The 20,088-nt window shown below is 35.5% G+C and overlaps 1 protein-coding gene across 5 annotated transcripts in view; it reads left to right on the top strand.

Annotated features, from left to right (window-relative positions):
- Positions 1-20,088, top strand: part of CEP128 (centrosomal protein 128) — a 424,380-nt gene that overhangs the window by 166,761 nt on the left and 237,531 nt on the right. For all 5 annotated transcript variants that reach the window (XM_047795264.1, XM_047795267.1, XM_047795266.1 and 2 more), the window contains 2 exons: positions 14,377-14,553; positions 18,938-18,997. In XM_047795264.1, coding sequence (XP_047651220.1) covers positions 14,377-14,553; positions 18,938-18,997 — 237 coding nt within the window. The remainder of the gene's footprint in view (positions 1-14,376; positions 14,554-18,937; positions 18,998-20,088) is intronic.

The following is a 20,088-nucleotide window of genomic DNA, read 5'->3' as shown; positions in this document are numbered from 1 at the left end:
ATCTTAAAAATAACAACAAAAAATAACAACAATGAAAATAACAATCAAATGATCAAATTAAAGGTAAATTATTAATTTTGCATTTGCCATTTATAAAGTGCTTTTAATTAAATCCTGATAGTCCTCAACTCCAGAGTAGTCCTTACTTTTACAGGGAATTGATAGAAACATCAGAGTGTTTACCATCTACGAAACACTCTGCCAGATGTTAAACAAGTTTAGAATGCAAAGATCAAGTGACTCTGCACTGGGGTGGAGGTGAGGGTGAGGGGAGGCCAGTTGTACATTCAGCTGTGGCAGAGAGAGGGGCAAGACAGAAAGATGTACTGCAGGACTTTTGGTCTCTGCTTTCCAGACTGGAACCCAAATGTGGTGTAACCATTTTCAAACTTTTTCTATTGGCGAAGACCAGTTATAATTAAAGAGGTTGAATTTAAATTAATTTAAGGAGGGAAGTCAAAGTTTATGTCTTTATGACTCCTGATTTGAACTTGGTATTTTTGAGGGATTTAGTCTTTAACTTGCTGAGTGGTTGATAGCTACAAGCCTTTGAGAAGGTCCTGTTGGGCACTTTCCTTTAAAATCCTGTATTGTTAGATTGATTTCATTTGCTTGTGAAACTGTGAGTGCTGCCCATAGTGTTGGAGTTAGACTAAGTAATGGTGCCTGTAATTGGCGGTGACGTGTAAAGCCAAGAGAAATAAGTCATGTGAAAGTTCTCTATTGCATGTTAGTTAGTGCTTTGCTGGATATTAAGCAGTCCTAGCTTGCTTTGTTAGACCCTTAAAGGGAACATGAAATGAATGTTCAGGTTTGTTTTCATTGAGGGTTTTTTTTTTTCATCACTGTTTAAAGTTATTGACTCAATCCATTTTGTCATTTAATGTTGAACAGGCAATATTCTGTAAATTTTAGGAAAAACCAATAACTAGAAAGTACTTATATATATATATATATATATATATATATATATATATATGAGCTATTTTATTTGTAAATTTCTTTTTAACCTTTTTTCCCCATATTGTTTCATATGAATAAGTTCATGATTAAGCATCGTAAGGGAAAAGAAAGAGGAGAAGAAGATATCCTGATGGTTTTTAAAGACACTGTAAGTTCATAAACATTTTTCTGGAGATGAATGATGCATTTTTTCTTTTGAAAATTAAACAATGTTCGTTCCAAATGCATAATTTGAAACTCTAGTTGTTTGTTTCTTTGTCCATATTTTGTTTCAGAAATAGAAATTCATCAAAAGTGGCTGATTTTAAATAACTAATGTCATTTCTATTTGCAGGCATTGACGTAAGAGAAACATGTAATAATTACAAAATGATCCTAAAACTTAATGAATGCATAAAATACCCTTTAGAGCTGTTCTGTTTCCAGCTTGGAATGTTAATTTCTAGGAATATATCATACATATCCTAACATCTTTTTGATTGTGCTGCCAATGATCTTTGTATTTCTTCGGTAGTCTCCTAAAAAAAGATACTGAAAAGCCTGAGGCAAGGATGATTTTCCATAAATGGGTTTAGAAGTTTAAATCTGAATTTCCATTTTTGACTTCTGTGTTATGGATACGATTCCTAAGCCTGCCTAAGATCAGTTTATAGTTTGGAAAGCCACACTCAGATTTTAACATGCGTCAAATCGTATATCCAGTTTTCTAATTGTGCCATTACTTTTTTCAGTAACTACTGTTTTACTAATGCTCTTAGCTCTTACTCTTACAAACTATAAATCATAATTTCTTCCCCTCCTTTGAAGGAAATAGCATAAAACATCTACTTATAGAGGAGAAGGAAATGTATATCTAACTCACAGAACAGTAGCATTTTGATTTTATTATTCTAGTAAGAATTGCAGTGTTCTTTTGCTTACTAAATAATATATGAAGAACTATCTATTTTCTCACATGTAGACCTATGAGTAACTCATTGAAGGTCTTATTGGCTCTATCCTTAAAATTCATTTTGTGTCTGATTACTTCTTAACACTGGCAGTGCTCTTAATTTTGTGATGTCAACTTGCCTTGATGGTTATAATAACCTGCTACAGATAAGATACTTGCCCTCAAAGATTTTACTAATTAATATATTACAAAAACAAACTTACTGAAATGTAAGAAGTAATTTGGGTTTAGAGATTTGGGGTTTTTTTCCGTTGTTATATAGTTGGGGTCTATTGTGCTTTGCATGTACAGAACACACTAAAAACAAAAATAAAGCATTTGTGGGGAGTTCCTATCATGGCTCAGCAGTTAACTAGCCCAACTAGCATCCATGAGGCCTGATCCATGATCCCTGGCCTCGCTCAGTGGGTTAAGGATCTGGCATTGCCTTGGGCTGTGGTATAGGCTGCAGACACAGCTCGGATCCCACGTTGCTGTGGATCTGGCGTAGGCTGGTGGTTACAGCTCCAATTGGACCCTTAGCTTGGCAGCCTCCACATGCCTTGGGTGTGGCTCTTAAAAAAAAAAAAAGCAACACCAAAAAAAGGGCAAAAAAATAAATAAATTAAAACACTTGTGGAATGAATGGAACGTAAAAAGATATTTATGTTCCAATAAGATTTATCAATTGACTGCTATATGAGACACTATTAGGTGCTGAGATTTTTTTTTCTTTTTTTTAAATTTACTTTTTACTGAGGTAACATTGGTTTTTATTTCTACTTCTATATACACTGCAGCGTGCACACCACCAAAAAGTTAATTTCCATCTGTTGCCCTACAGTTGGGTCCCCCTTACCGATTTTGCCCTACCCCCTTCCCTTACCCCTGTGTTAACTACTACTCTGTTCTCTGAATCTGTGTGTTTGCTTTTGCCTGTTCATTTATTTTGTTTGTTTTTTTATATTCCATGTAGGAATGAAATCAGGTTTTTTCCTTTTTCTGCCTGACTTGTTTCACTTAGCATAATACCTTCAAGGTCCATCCATATTGTTGTAAATAACAAGGTTTCATCCTTTTTTTTTTCTTTAAATGGCTGAGAAGTATTATATTTTGTGTACATATACACGTGTGCACACACACACACACACACACACACATCTTTTTTATCCACTTATCTGTTGATGGGCATGTAGATTGTTTCCATATCTTGTCTGTTGTAAATAAAGCTATGATGAACATAGGGGTGCATGTATCTTTTCTAGTTAGTGTTTTTGTTTTCACACAGCAAAAGCTTGTGTGAAGTGCCACAGGAATAGAGACAAGGAACACCTAGAATTCCTAAGAACTCAGGTTACCTATTGTAATATTCACGTGGATGAGGAAGAGGTGCATATTATTGGACTTTTGTAACAAGTAAAACAGTGCAATTTATGATTTTCCTTTGTCCTTTTTATTCCCGATAGTGTTGGATTCTCAGAGGGCAAAGGATATGCTTAGATTGAATTCACAGAGACTTTTTCAAACTGATCTGAACTATTGATTTTAGAATTGTTGTTGCTTTGTGATTTTTTATTTTTTTATTCCAATCTAAGGGTTTAATATCTAGGAATACTTTGAATTTAAGAAATCTACCATCATGTAAGGTTTTTTTGTTTGTTTGTTTGTTTTTTTGTCTTTTTGTCTTCTCAAGGGCCACTTCCCGCGGCATATTGATGTTCCCAGGCTAGGGGTCAAATCGGAGCTGTAGTCACCAGCCTTCGCCAGAGCCACAGTAAAGTGGGATCCGAGCTGCATCTGCAACCTACACCACAGCTCACAGCAACGCCGGATCCTTAACCCGCTGAGCAAGGCCAGAGATCGAACCCGCAACCTCGTGGTTCCTAGTCAGATTCATTAACCACTGCGCCATGACGGGAACTCCAAGATCTTTTTTTTTTTTTAAAGAAATGTTTGGAAAAAATAATTACAAGTTATAGCAATTAATGCTTTATTTATTTATTTATTGGCTGTTTTACAAGTCACTTTGAACTGCAGTGTAGTAATTTTCCAGAATAAACTCTTCAGATTTCCTATAATATCCATAGTAGATCCTTTTTCAGTTGTGCTGCAGCTTCTGCCTCGGTTGGCATTTCATATTGTATCTTAACTTCCTGCAGCTGAGTCAACTCTGTTGGCAGAAGTAATGTGAGCCTTCTTTAGAGAGTCACATAAATGGCTTCCAGACAGATCCAATTTTTTGTCCAGGATGGTTTAATAATTTTCCTTGTAATGTTAGTGTCCTGGATTTAAGGCTTAGGCATAACAGTTATCTTGAGTTGCAGAAAATTCTTTTTCAAAACTTTTTATGTCATGTGTGCAGGTCTGTAGTTTCAACATGCCATGCTTCTACTAACTTTGAATTACATTGTATTAGATTAAATTTCATTAAATTAACATTGTTTGATTTCTTTTTACCTTTTACCCTATCTTTCCCCCACCCCTTGCTCATTATATTATAGATGGCCTTGAGGCTAAAATATTGCACATTTATTCAAGTTAGTTTTCAGCAAAAGAAAAACATTAACTTTGTAAATTAATGATTTCTTTAATTGTGTGATTGTGCTCTATTTGCTGTAATGTTTCTCTTAAGATGTGCGAAAAACTGTTTTCATTTTATGTAATAACCGTATTGGAAATTAAGTGGTTTTTCTGGAATCTTAAGACATTAAAGGAATCTCATAAGCTTTTACCAAGAAGATAACATTTTGGACATGCTCTAGTTTTATTAAAGTTGTTCTGTTTTTGTTAAAATCATGTCTCCTTGTAATCTTTACAGCCTTTGGGAAAGTAAATGTTCTGAGTTGTAAAGAGCATACTGAAACACAAACATGTAATTAGAGGAGCATTTCTTATCCTTTGTTAAGAGGCTTAATCAATGAACCTGTAATTCGTGTGTGTGTGTGTGTGTGTGTGTGTGCGCGTGCGCACGCGTACATGTGCACATATGTATGATAACATTGTGAGCAATATGGTTTTTGTTTCCCTTTGGATACAAATGTCAGCAGTGTTAGCCTTTTCTTTCCCGAAATGGAAGCTTCATGAAATCTTTGCTGTCTTGATAGTAGAACTGTACCTTGTTTAGTAGAGTATTAGTTATAGTTTTTAACTAAAATCTGATTTTATGTGTATACAAGGTACATCTCCAATGTAGAGGAGAGGTATAGCCCTGAAAAGTTTAGGATATTGTGTGCATTTTGAAATATTTTTTTGAGTTGTTCTTTCTATTTTATGACTGCATTGTGAGTCCCTACCTGACCAACTGATAACTTTTCTGAGATTTTCGCATTGGCTTTCTGAATTCTAGTTTTAAGAATTCAACCTAGCATTTCAGTAGAGAGCACTAGTAAGAGAGTCAGGGGACTCTCAGTTTATGGGTCATTGGCTCTTTGACTTTAATCAGGTTACTTTGCCTGAACTTTGGTTTCCACATTTGTAAGATTTAAAAGTTGGTTTTGTTTTCTGTAGTTCCTTCTCAAACTCGGTCATAATCTAGGATATCCTTTTTCTTGGATCATATAGACTCCCTATAGACTCCTTTGGTCAGCTTTATCTTTCCCATACCCCTTATCCCTCCTTATATTCCCAAGACCCCGACATCTGTATCCATTTACACTGAAATATCGAAGTTAGACTGTTTCCATATCGCTAAACAGTCTCTGAAATACCTTGTCTTACTTCTGGTTCTCTAGATATATGGTAGCTTTTTTTTTCTCTTTTCATATTTTAGGCAAGAAATAGATTTATTACAATAGGATGCTTGTGAGAGATGCAAGCGGGCAGGCAGGAGGCTCTGCCTTGAGAAGTAGGTGGGCTGCAGTTTTCAATGATAGCTTTTTATTAATCTTGTAGAATTACTGCTCCCTCTTGATTTCATTAGAAGACCAGGGAATAGCCATAATAGTATGTATCTAAATATTATATCTACTTTTATAAACCTGTACACCCGCAAGTTAGATGAATGATCAAATTAATGTCAGCCAGTTTAACACCGTCCTACAGAATTAGCTGTGCTTGCTTCATTGGTAGAGCTGTTTCTGAAACATGAAACTGAAAGAAACAGCTAATTCTTTGGGTGCTGTAATTAGTGTTCAAATTGATATTCTCAAGCGAGAAGAACAGAAGTGTTAAAATTTCGTGGAGAAATCTGTTGGCTCTCTGAGAGTAGTAGCCTTATCTCACTTACTCTATCCCTACCACTCAGAAGAATGTCCTGCCACAGTAGGCCTTCCATAAAAAAATTGCAGAATGAGTGAATAAATCACATTCCAATTGCTTAAGTACAAAATGAAAAATCTTGGAGTACATGCAGAAAGGATGGAGAACCAGTATGGTGTGGTAGCTGAAACAAAGTTAAATAAAAGAACAGGAACCTTTACCTGGAACATTAGAGGATTTAGTAGGGTGGAGGATTCTTTTATTTTAATTTTTTAGTATAGCACTTAGACTAATGCAAAGACTGTGCAGTTTTGTCAAATACTCTTTTCCTTGAAACCTGAGCTGGTCATGTAGGGGCTGGATGACCATCTGTCAGAAATGTCAAAGAAGGGGTTCCTTAAAGAACAGCTAGTTGAACCCACAGATCTCTAATGTTCATGTGAGTTTATAGCTCTAAGCCTTTTGCTTCAAAGGGAGATTGGACATGGCATGCTAACTCTCAGAGGATAGTGAAGTAGATAATGAAATTTTTGGTCTTTGCTGAAGTAATTGAACTTACAGAGCCTTTCTGACAATATTGACATATTCTTATGAATACCAAAATGTGGAAGTCATTTTGTGTTCTTTTTAATAAGTAATAAGAGAGCACAGAAAAGTGATAGTGGAAAAGAAAGATGGCTGTGGGGGAAAAGAGAAAGAAAAATTATAACATCATTGTGATTTGTGTGGATTTAGAATGTGAACAGATGTCCTCTAAGTATGTCAGTACCCTGATAGAGAATTTTCTTAATTAATATCACATCAGTGAGAATACTACAGGCCTATATTTGTCTGGAGACCTGTTTGTATAGAGGAAACCTAGCACACCTCAGTAGCCTTTGAGTATGTATATCTCCATGGTAATTGATGAAATGATCTTTACAGTGTTGAATTTGAGTCTTCAAAAAATGTTTAAATCACTTATTCAGCAAAGGTGAAGGAGTTTAAAGTTGACTATAAACATGTTTTGTGGTCTCCTGAACTTAGCAGTTTATTAAGGGAGATAGGTATAAAACCTAATAATTAAATTACGTAATGCATTAAAAAAAACCTATGGTATATGTAACACACAATGGGAACATTTTATATTGTGAGATCAGGAAAGAAAGAAGACTGGGCCTTGAAGGATAAACTTTGAAGGGTAAGAATTATAGCTGGGTAGGTACATAACAACAATACAGAGCCAAGTGTCCTCATGTAGGGACTTGACAGGTTGCTTTTTAGTAAGAAAACTATAAAATTATCAGTTATTCAGAGCCAGGATGTTAATTTTTCAGAAAGGCTCTTAGATGAGAGCAAGACTTCATGAAGCTATCGTTATATTTAAAGAGATGCCTCCTGACTGCAGGAAGGAGTATTTGAACAGAAAATGAGTGTGGACAAAGGAGAAAGTTAGCAAGATATGTTTCAGCTTCAGCTCTATCCAAACACTACCCAAGATAATGGAACACTCTTGTTATATGAAATTCCTGATGTGTAGATGGACATGCCAGACTGCCATTAGCATGATGCCATTTAAACATTGTATCATGAAGCAAACTCCCATTGCCCTGATATCCTGTTCATTAAACAACATTCTGATTATAATTTGCCTTTGCATCTAGATTGGTCTACAGGGAGAAAATATGCTGGTTATGCTGACATGAGCATTCTGATCCATATGGCATTTATGGTTCTCATTGTAAACTAAGAAGTTAATTGAATAGCATTCTAGTTTGTACATTGGTCTCTTGTGAGCTTAATGTACTCTACTGCTGAAAGATAAGTCAAATCAGAGTATCAAAAAGAAAATTCAGCTCCTAAGTTTTCAAAGGTGAGATCCAGACCAGGATGATGTACTCATGAATGTAAATGCTGTCTCTTGTCTACCAGCTCCATTTTAAAATAGTTCAATTTCAAGCAGATTTGTTCAGATCATATGTGATCAAAGGAGACATATGTAGGCATTCCTGAGAAGCCGCAATTAGTTTAAGTATGAGGGGGATTGGAAAGGATGGAGAGAAGGTTGTAGAGAAGGCCAGAAGACAGGTTGTGAAAAGACTCTCTTTTGTGCAGAGAGTATTTCATTCTTTTTTTTATATATAATGATTTTTATTTTTTTCCATTATAGCTGGTTTACAGTGTTCTGTCAATTTTGTACTGTACAGCATGGTGACCCAGTTACACCTACATGCATAGATTCTTTTTTCTCACATTATCATGCTCCATCAGAAATGACTAGACATAGTTCCCAGTGTTAAAAAGCAGGATCTCATTGCTAATCCATTCCAAAGGCAATAGTCTCCATCTGTTAACCTCCAGTTCCCAATCCATCCCACACCCTCCCCCTTGGCAACCACAAGTCTGTTCTCCAAGTCCATGATTTTCTTTTCTGTGGAAAGGTTCATTTGTGCTGTATGTTAGATTCCAGATATAAGTGATATCATATGGTATTTGTCTTTCTCTTTCTGACTTACTTCACTCAGGATGAGAGTCTCTAGTTCCATCCATGTTGCTACAAATGGCATTATTTTTTTCTTTTTAATGGCTGAGTAGTATTCCATTGTGTACATATACCACATCTTCCTAATCCAATTATCTGTCCATGGACATTTGGGTTGTTCCCATGTCTTGGCTGTTGTGAGTAGTCCTGCAATGAACATGCTGTGCACGTGTCTTTTTTAAAGGAAAGTTTTGTCCCAAGAGTGGGGTTGCTGAGTCATGCGGTAGTTCTATATATAGTTTTATAAGGTACCTCCATACTGTTCTGCATAGTGGTCGTATCGGCTTGCATTCCCATCAACAGTACAGGAGCGTTCCCTTTTTTTCCCACCCCCTCCAGCATTTGTTATTTGTGGACTTATTAATGATGGCCATTCTGACTGGTGTGAGGTGGAATCTCCTGGTAGTTTTGATCTGCATTTGTCTAATAATCACTGATGTTGGACATTTTTTTCATGTGCTTTTTGGCCATCTGTATATCTTCTTTGGAGAAATTATTCAGGTCTTGTGCCCATTTTTCAGTTGGGTTGTTGGTTTTTTTGCTATTGAGTTGTGTAAGTTTTTTGTATATTTTAGAGATTAAGCCCTTGTCGGTTGCATCGTTTGAAACTATTTTCTCCCATTCTGTAAGTTGTCTTTTTGTTTTCTTTGTGGTTTCCTTTGCTGTGCAAAAGCTTGTCTATTTGTTTAGGTCTCATTGGTTTATTTTTGCTTTTATTTCTGTTGCTTTGGGAGACTGACCTGAGAAAACATTTGTAAGGTAGATGTTAGAGAAAGTTTTATATGTTCTCTTCTAGGAGTCTGATGGTGTCTTGTCTTATATTTAAGTCTTTCAGCCATTTTGTGTTTATTTTTGTGCATGGTGTGAGGGCGTGTTCTAGTTTCACTGATTTGCATGCAGCTGTCCAGGTTTCCAAGCACCAATTGCTGCAAAGACTGTCTTTTTCCCATTTTCTGTTCTTGCCTTCTTTGTCAAAGATTAGTTGACCATAGCTGTCTGGGTTTATTTCTGGGTTGTCTATTCTGCTCCATTGGTCTGTATGTCTGTTTTGGTACCAGTACCACACTGTCTTGATGACTGTGGCCTTGTAATATTGCCTGAAGTCTGGGAGAGTTATGCCTCCTGCTTGGTTTTTGTTCCTCAGGATTGCTTTGCCAATTCTGGGTCTTTTATGGTTCCATGTAAATTTCTGTATTGTTTGCTCTAGTTCTGTGAAAAATGTCATGGGTAATTTGATAGGGATTGCATTGACTCTGTAGATTGCTTTGGGTAGCATGGCCATTTTAACAATATTAATTTTTTCAACCCAGGAGCATGGGAAATCTTTCCATTTCTTTACATCCTCTTTAATTTCCTTGAGTAATGTTTTATAGTTCTCAGCATATAAGTCTTTTACCTCCTTGGTCAAGTGTATTCCCAGGTATTTGATTTTTTTTAGTTGCAATTTTAAAAGGTAGTGTATTTTTGTATTACTTTTCTAATGTTTCATTGTTAGTATACAGAAATGCAACTGATTTCTGAATGTTAATCTTTTTTTTTTTTTTGTCTTTTTGCCATTTCTTGGGCCACTCCTGTGGCATATGGAGTTTCCCTGGCTAGGGGTCTAATCGGAGCTGTAGCCACCGGCCTATGCCAGAGCCACAGCAATGCGGGATCCGAGCCGCGTCTGCACCCTACAGCACAGCTCATGGCAATGCCGGATCCTTAACCCACTGAGCAAGGCCAGGGATCGAACCCGCAACCTCATGGTTCCTAGTCGGATTCGTTAACCACTGCGCCCATGATGGGAACTCCATGAATGTTAATCTTACATCATGCTACTTTGCTGAATTTGTTGATAAGTTCAGGTAGTTTTTGAGTTGAGTCCTTAGGGTTTTCTATATGTAGTATCATGTCATTTGCATACAGTGACAGTTTTACTTCTTCTCTTCCTATTTGGATGCCTTTTATTTCCTTTGTCTGATTGCTATGGCTTGGACTTCTAATACTATGTTGAATAAAAGTGGTGAGAGTGGGCATCCTTGTCTTGTTTCAGATTTTAGTGGGAAGGCTTTCAGCTTTTCTCCATTGAGTATTATATTTGCTGGGGGTTTGCCATAAATGGCTTTTATTATGTTAAGGAATGTTCCCTCTATACCCACTTTGGTAAGAGTTTTTATACTGACTGAATGTTGGACTTTGTCAAATGCTTTTTCTCCATCTATTGAAATGATCATGTGGTTTTTGACTTTTCTTTTGATAATGTGGTATATGACGTTGATTGATTTGTATATGTTGAACCACCCTTGTGAACCTGGGATGAATCCCACCTGATCATAATGTATGATCTTTTTAATATATTGTTGGATTTGGGTTGGCTAAAATTTTGTTGAGAATTTTTGCATTTATATCCATCAAAGATATTGGCCTATAGTTTTCTTTTTTGGTGTTATCTTTGTCTGGTTTTGGAATTATGATGATGGTGGCATCATAGAATGTCTTTGGGAGTGTTCCTTCTTCTTCAATCTTTTGAAAAAGTTTAAGGAGAATGGATATAAGTTCCTCTTTGTATGTTTGGTAGAATTCACCTGTGAAGCCATCTGGACCTGGACTTCTACTTGTAGGGAATGTTTGTATGACATATTAAATTTCATTTTTAGTGATCTATTTCTTTTTGATTCAGTTTTGGCAGGCTGTAAGTCTCTAGAAAGCTGTCTACGTTTTCAAATTTGTTGGCATACAATCGTTGATAGTATTCTCTAATGTTTTTTTTTGTATTTCTATAGTATCTGTTATGACTTCTCCTTTTCCATTTCTTATTTTATTTATTTCAGTTTTTTCCCTCCTCTCCTTGGTGAGTCTTGCCAGAGGTTTGTGAATTCTATTTACCTTTTCAAAGAACTAGCTCTTAGTTTTATTGATCTTTTTCTATTATTTTTTGCATTTCTATTTTATTGATTTCCTCTCTGATCTTTATGATTTCCTTCCTTATGTGAACTTCAGGGTTTTGTTTCTTCTTCTTTTTCTGATTCACTTAAGTGATGGGTTAAGTTGTCTATTTGAGAATTTTCTTTTCTTTTCTTTTTTTTTTTTTTGAGGAAGGCCTGTATTGCTATGAATTTCCCTCTGAGCACTGCTTTTTCGGCATCCTATAGATTTTGAATGTCCGTGTTTTCATTATCGTTTGCTCAAGGTATTTTTTAATTTCCTTCTTGATTTCCTCATTGACCCATTGGTTTTTTAGCAGCACGTTGTTTAATCTCCATGTAGTCAGTTTTTTCTTATTTCTTTTCCTGTGATTGATTTCTAGTTTCATGCCATTGTGGTCAGAGAAGATACTTGAAATAATTTCTATAATCTTTTTTTTTGTCTTTTCTAGGGTTGCACCTGTGGCATATGGAGGTTCCCAGGCTAGGTGTCCAATTGGAGCTATAGACGCCAGCCTACTCCACAGCCATGGCAATGCCAGATCTGAGCCACGTCTGTGACCTACACTGTAGCTCATGGCAACGCCACATCCTTAACCCACTGAGCAAGGCCAGGGATCGAACCCATAACTTCATGGTTCCTAGTCGGATTTGTTAACCACTGAGCCACTACAGGAACTCCAATGTGTATACTCATAAATTTGTTGAGGTTAGCTTTGTGCTCCAGTATGTGATCAATTCTTGAGAATGTTCCATCTGCGCTTGAGAAGAATGTGTATTCTGATGTTTTTGGATATAATGTCCTGAAAATGTCGATTATGTTTAACTTTTGTATTGTGTCCTTTCGGATCTCTGTTGCCTTATTGATTTTCTGTCTAGAGGATCTGTCCATGGATGTGAGTGGGGTGTTAAAGTCTCCTTCTATGATTGTATTCCCGTCACTTTCTCCTTATATTTCTGTTAGTATTTGTCGTAGGTATCTGGGTGCTTCTATATTAGGGGCATATATGTGGATGATTGTAATATCCTCTTCTTAAATCATCCTTTAACCATTAAATAGTGTCCTTCTTTGTCCTTCTTTATGGCCTTTGTTTTAATGTCTGTTTTGTCTGATATGAATATTGCAACTCCTGCTTTCCTGTCTTGTCTGTTGGCATTAAATATCTTTTCCCATCCCCTCACTTTCAATCTTTATACGTCCTTTGTCCTAAGGTGAGTTTCTTGTAGACAGCAGATTGAAGGTTTTTGCTTTTTTATCCACTCTGCCACTGTGTGTCTTTTGATTTGGGCATTCAGTCCATTGACATTTAAGGTGATTATTGATAGATATGCATTTATTGCCATTTTAAACCTTGTTTTCCAGTTGATTCTATGTTTCTCTTTTCTTCTTTTTTTGGTTGGATGGTTTCCATTTATTTTATGCCTGAATACTTTTTTTTCTGTTTTTTTTGTGAATGTAATATTCAGTTTTGATTTGTGGTTGCCCTGTCTTTTAAGTATGTTAACAGCTTCCTATACCTGCTTGCTTTAGTCTGATAATCATATAGGCTCAAACACATCATTAAAATAAAAAAAAGAGAATCTATATTTTCTTACTTTCCTTCCCCACATTGTATGATTTTGATGTCTTTTTTTTTTAACATATTCATATTTATATCTGTATGCTGGCTTATTTAAGTGGTTGCTTTCCAGTTGTGTTTTCAGAGTTTCTTGCCCTTCTTGGAGGTTTAGGTTCTTCTGCCAGCATTCAGTTGATGTTCTCTGTGAGTCATTTTACATGTGGGTGTGTTTTTTTTATGTGTTTGTGGGAGAAGGTGAGTGTGACCTCTTACTCCTTTGCCTTCTTGCTCTGCCTCATTCATTTTTTTTAAAGCAAGTTGAATTGCAAGGAAGTGTGATCACTGTGTTCAAATACCATTCTGTCTTCCATGATTAATTTTCATGGGATAGGTCTATTTGTTATTTTAAATTCAAGCTGATTTGTTGTCCATGTACTCTTCCTGCTTGTGTTGTTTTTACTATGACAGGTAAAGATGATTAGGTTACTGTCTAAATACTGAAGGCAAGACCATGCAGCCATTCTGACTTTCGTTCCACTGATTATACTTACAATTCTAGTGATTTTGTTATCTTCCTCCAAGCCTTGTGCAATACCACTTGAATTTCTCTAATGAATTTCTAATAAAACTGTGTAATCATAATGATTGAAAATTATTTTGCTTAGGGGGGTCCACAAGTCCTTGTAATCTCTTAAAGCATTCTTTAGAAAACCCCTTTTCATGAAGTATGTTTGCTTACTTGAAAAGTACCTCCATCTTCTACCAGATTTTCATGACTCACGGCATTTATGCAGTATGACTGCTTTTGAAAACTTAAGAGTCAGTTTTAAAAAACTGTTTTGATGAGATAAATATAGTAATAACACTTTTTTTTCTGAAACAAACAAACTAACATTGTCTTATTTGATATATTGCATTTTCTGGTGTTTTACTAATAGTTATTGAAAGCTCAAAGTCAGTTTGTGGTATAAGCTTTTACTCTCTGATCCATTAATAGCACAGTGTTATTAAAACAGTGAAGGATTTTTTAAAATTTCTTTTTTTTTCATTTGGTTACAGAATTACTATAATTTTCTTTGCCATGTATCCACTCACTATTTCTTTCCTTCAATGCCCTACTTCTGAATTCCTTATTACTTGACCTCAGTTAATGAGTAGGAAGAATATTTTATTTTAACAAAGTAAATTAGGAACAAAGACCTATTTTCTAATATGCTTCTTTGAGTTGGTTGTAGAAATATTACATGTATTTCTTGCCTCCACTTAATAATTAACTTCTATTTCTTCTCAATACCTTAGGAAAAACATATAAGCAATGAAGAAGAGCACTTAAGGAGGATGGAAGAGGCCAGATTGCAGCTCAAGGATCAACTTCTTTGTCTGGAGACTGAACAGGAATCAATTCTTGGTGTGATAGGAAAGGAAATTGATGCAGCTTGTAAAACTTTCTCCAGGGACTCAATGGAGAAACTGAAAGTAATTATGAGTTCTCATTGTGCCTTTTAGTTAGTTTCCTAATACATAATTATAATAAGATTTTAATGCATGGTTACATTGTTGTCTCATATTTATTCCAGAAAGTTCTATGAAACAAAATAACACCTTGCATTTTTTTAGAATGAGCTATTTCATTTATTGCCCAGTCATGGTGGGAGAAAGTGTGCTGTTATTCCACTGAATTGCCTGCATCTCACTCTGTAAAAGAAAATTTCATACAAGAGAGGTAGCAGTTCTGACTAAAAAAATATTCTTAGAGGCAGAAAGCCTGGATTTTGAGTTTTATATTATCATAGACATTTTTGTTGTTATTACTATGTTACTGGCTAGCGTCTATTGACTACTAGTTATTTTACAGATACTGTGTATATATTCTCTCCCTTAATTGCTCAAACCACCCTATCCTTTAGGTACTTAAATTAAATCCATTTTTTTTTCTTTTTTCCTTTTTTGAAGGGCTGCATGTGCAGCATATGGAAGCTCCCAGGCCAGGGCTCAAATGAGAGCCGCAGCTGCTGGCCTATGCCACAGTCAGAGCAACGCCAGATGCAAGCTGTGTCTGTGACCTACATCACAGCTTATGGCTATGCTGGATCCTTAACCCACTGAGTGAGGCCAGGGATCGATCCCGCATCTTTATGGATATTAGTCACGTTCATTAATGCTGAGCCACAATGGGAACTCTCTAAATCCACTTTTAACAAGAGAAAGCAAGGCTTGGAGGGGTTAAGTAGCTTGCCCCTCGCTAAATGCTAGAACTAGGACTTCAAACCCTAGGTGTCTAACTCTGGAGCTTTAACAAGTCACCACCATGCTACTTGCCTTCCCTATTTAAACAGATTACATTTAATTTAGTTTTCCTGTCTTTAAAATGGAAAGATGGCTTATTGCTATTCAATTTGTAGTCCTAGTGAAATAACAAATAAAAACAGAAGTAATCATGGATGTTCTTACTTCCTTGGAGCTAAGCACCTCTTTTGATTCTAGGTTCTGGTACATATTACATATTATATTACATACAGAGAGTATTGCATTGCTTTGATATGGCATAACCATAATACATTATAGTTTAGCCCATCATTTACCCCTGTATTTATTTCATTTGATGATATGACAGCACTCAAATTACAGTATTATTCATAAGGGTTTTTTTCTTAACCTTTTCAGGTGTTTCTTTTATTTTGTCATTCATCTTTTTTCTCATATAAAATATTTTTTCCCATACTACTTTCCCCTCTTTTTTCCTCCTCTTCTTGGCCATCTTTTTTTTTTTTTTTTCCTTAAGTAATGTTTTAAAGAACATAAAATGATAATTCTACTCTTGTGTCTTAGGATTCAACTTCAAAGGAAATATTTCTATTGGTAGAATTTAGTGAAGTTGATGGAATTTCTACAATATATATTTTTATATACTTTTTTTTAGCTCAGATGTAAATTTGAGGGGACTGTGATTCAAATATGAGAAGTAATTGGCTTTAGGGGAAAACCTACACTCTGAGTTCTTATTTTAATGCTGGCTTATTCTTTTCCCTGTCCAATGCTGCTGTATTTAAGACTTGTCTTTTTTACATATACTTAAAGCCTTGAAATCCTAATTTATTGAAAAGATGCACATATTAACAATGTAATATTTATTCTACATTTAAAAATTTGTGTCAGGATGGCTTGTTTTCAGTCAAGTAGAGATGTAAAAATGGAAACCTTTGGGTCATGTTATAAGATGTATAAACCTAAGGCCAATTACAGGCTAAAATATAATGTCCAGATAGCAGATTATTTAAATATTTTTATTTCTTTATGAGGTTCAAATGGTCCTTCCAACATATTCTGTAAAGTACCCTATTCTTTAATAGGCTTTCAGGAATGTAGGGACTGTGGTAATGGGTCTTTACACCTCTTCCCCTAGAGAAAGACTAAATCAATCCAACTGATGGGTGGAAAGTAAATCGAAAAGATTGGAAATTCTATTAAGATTTTGTTTAGGAGTTCTTGTTGTGGCACAGTGGAAACAAATGCGACTAGTATCCATGAGGATATGGGTTCGATCCCTGGCCTTGCTCAGTGGGTCGGGTATCTGGCATTGCCCTGGGCTGTGGTGTAAGTCACAAATGTGGCTCGGATCCCGAGTTGCTGTGCCTGTGGCATAGGCTGGCAGCTGTCGCATAGGCCAGCATCTGTGGCTTCAATTTGATCCCTAGCCTGGAAACCTCCATATGCTGTGGATGTGGCCCTAAAACACAGAAAAAAGATATTGTTTAAGAGTACATTTTTTTTCATTATGGGTCTCTTTCCATTAATAAATTGTTGTTTCATTCCTTTAAACTTAAGAAAAAAAAGAAACACTCAAGAGCATAACATTTGCTCTCACCTCACAGAAACCACCAAGATGTTTGCTAAAATAAAATTGATTCTTTGCTTTAGGTCAGAAGTACAGGGTAGATCAGTGGTCCTTGTAAAATGTTTTCATAAGTGAAATAGTTCCAATTATTCCTTGTCATTTGTTGGTTTTTGAAATATTGCTGATGAAATTTTCAGCCACTTTATGTAGAAAGTGACTGTGAGAGGTGAAAGATTTATACATCCGTAGAGCATGAAATGGATAAACTGTGGCTCAAGATAGATGTAGGTTCAAATTTAATCTCTCCAAATTGCTGATACATGACCTTGGACAAGTTATATAATCTCTGTTCTCTCTCATGTCCCATTTATAAGTTGGGTTATTATGAAAATAGAGTAAAAAAGATTTAGCAGGTGCACATCATAGTGTGAAATACCTTGCACTTAGCAGATATTCAACAAAAGACAGCTATCATTATTATGTAGTGTCTTTTTTATAATGTGTTCATATTATCATGTTTCTTTAAGTTTTTTATGACAAATGTCTGTTAAGAGCTCTTGTCAATAATACACTTTGGAACTTATGTATTGATGATGACATCTTGGATATTCACTTAGTATGGTGTTCTATATGCCAGACACTATGCTAACAGTCATTTTATTTAACGTATAGCTTGTCCTGATGAGGTAGTTTACTCATTTTATACATGATAACCTACAGCTTAGAGAAATTAAGTTACACTATTTGTAAGTGAACAAGTGGCTGTTCTCTTCAACACTAGGCTGTATATAATTTGTAAGGCAAATTACAAAAAATGAACATTATTTGTACTTGTCTTACATAATTTTAGTCTTTTATCTTGGGCACTGTATCTTAGGTTACTGAAGACTTGAGGCTATGGCATAGATCAATAAAAGAATAAAAAAACCCATCATAATCAGTGAAAAATGGATGGTTACAAATTTTAAGACAGAAGAGAGGTAGAAGAGGAAGCAAACTAGTGATTAAAGAAAATCTCACTGAAGAGGTCAGGAAAGCAGGAGAGTTGAGTGAGATTTAGACAATGAGAGAAATAGAAGACAACACTTTTGTATATGGCATGTGGTCAGCACTCATTATACATTCATCATATGTCTAAATGAATTACCTAATGATATTCCTTAGGGGAGTGATGTGCATACACATCAGGAAGTATGAAAGTATTTGAGAATAGGAGTAGACATCTATTACAGAGGGAAGGATATTTTTAAGCAGAAAATTTCTAGGAAAAAGTGATGCAAATCATAGGTGGCACAAAGTTCAAAGAAAGTAGGAATTAAGCGGAACTTTTGTGTGTACAATTATGAAGTCATTGAAAACCTTTGAGTACAGTTTTATCAGTAATAAGTCAGAACCAGATGGCATGGGATTCTAGAAATGAACTGGTGTGGAAGAAGTCAGGGCAGCTGGTATAGACAGCCTATTTATTGTAGAATTTTGTCGTTCATTATGAAATATAAAGAATGTTTGCATGAAGTCATATTGATTAGGTTATGTCAGTCCTGTATAACCATTAATGAGACAAAATGGCCCTCATGGTATAAAATTAAAAAGGAAAAATGAGACAAAGAATTTCCTTTTAATTACATCTAACCCACTATGAAATACACTACCTGGAGCAAGACTGAGGAAAAGAAACACAAATGAAGTAAACTGGTTTATATGAGTCTGCTTGCTATGCAAAACTCCATGGAATTAGCCTCAGAGATGCTATCAGTAATAGCACCTGAGACTTGATTCATGTCTCTTTATGTGAGGTAAATATTTACCGTTGATACATACTCATATACATGCTTACATAAGCAGACATTTGTCAAATTAACAGTGATTGGGAATTGGTTTTGAATTTGGTATGAACACTATTCTTTTTAAACCCTTATGTCTAGAGACTAAACTTCTGGATGTAATGGTGAACAATTTTCATATATATAAGTTCATTTCAGAAAAAAAAATTACTTTTAATAGATGACTTCCGCTTTTTTATAGGTTTTTTCATCTGGTCCTGATATTAATTATGACCCACATCGCTGGTTAGCAGAAAGCAAGGTAATTAATCTTTGAATACTAAAGCTATCATAATGTTTATGACCTTCAAGGCATCATATTTGGGCTAGTCATATATTTTGGCATATAACTGAGCATATGAATGTATAATACTTCATTGCTGGGGAAGATATCATTGTATGCATTCGAGAAACCTCTGTGTTCTTTTAGTTTAACATTTAAACATTAACGTAAATATGTAAGTATGAAATAAGAGAATAAAGTAAAAATGTTTGCTTTTTTTTTTCCTTTTAGGGCCACACCCGCAGCATATGAAAGTTCCCAGGCTAGGGGTGGAATCAGAGATACAGCTGCCAGCCTACACCATGGCCACAGCAACACGGATCCGAGCCACCTCTGCAACCCACACCACAGCTCATGGCAATGCCAGATGCTTAACCCACTGAGCGAGGCCAGGGATCAAACCCACATCCTCCTGGATACTAGTCGGATTCATTTCTGCTGAGCCATGATGTGAACTCCTTAAAAATGTTGAAATATCAAAATTAGATACTGATGTTGAAATTGATATTCAAAATTGAAATATCAAAATTGTGAGAGAGACAAATTCTTCTGCCTTTTCCTTGGGATAGACAGTGTCTCTGGAGGGCCACAAAAGGTAGCTGTAACCAACCTTCATTTACACATATGTACTTATATTCTGGTACTGGAGGACAAGTTCAAAGCCTGCCAAATTTCTGTGTAGCTCAAGCAAATCCTTAACTCTCTAGGTGTCTTGTTTTCTCATTTATAAAATGGAAAATGTAAATGTTATGTTCTGAAGATAACTTTCCTGCTTTATGATTCTTTGATGTCATGATTTAAATTTAATGGAAGGTAAGAACAGTGTGCTAATTTTAGCAAAAAGATTCTTCTGTACTGTGGGATAGTTATCAGCTATCTTCATAAATAAGATCAACTCAGAAATTCATTAATTTAAATATATAGAAAAATTATGACCACATGAGATGTAGCTGTCTATTCAAGTACTAATACTTATGCATTTGCATTCTTTTTTAGAAATTTTTTTTTTTTTGGCTTTAAGGTACTAAAATCTCCCATCCCATTTAAACTCTATAAGAAAACAAACTGTG

This window comes from Phacochoerus africanus, chromosome 9 (genome assembly GCF_016906955.1).
Source record: "Phacochoerus africanus isolate WHEZ1 chromosome 9, ROS_Pafr_v1, whole genome shotgun sequence".
Taxonomy (NCBI): Eukaryota; Metazoa; Chordata; class Mammalia; order Artiodactyla; family Suidae; genus Phacochoerus; species Phacochoerus africanus.
The sequence above is the reverse complement of the archived record's forward strand: the minus strand, read 5'-3'. Positions and strand labels throughout refer to the sequence as shown.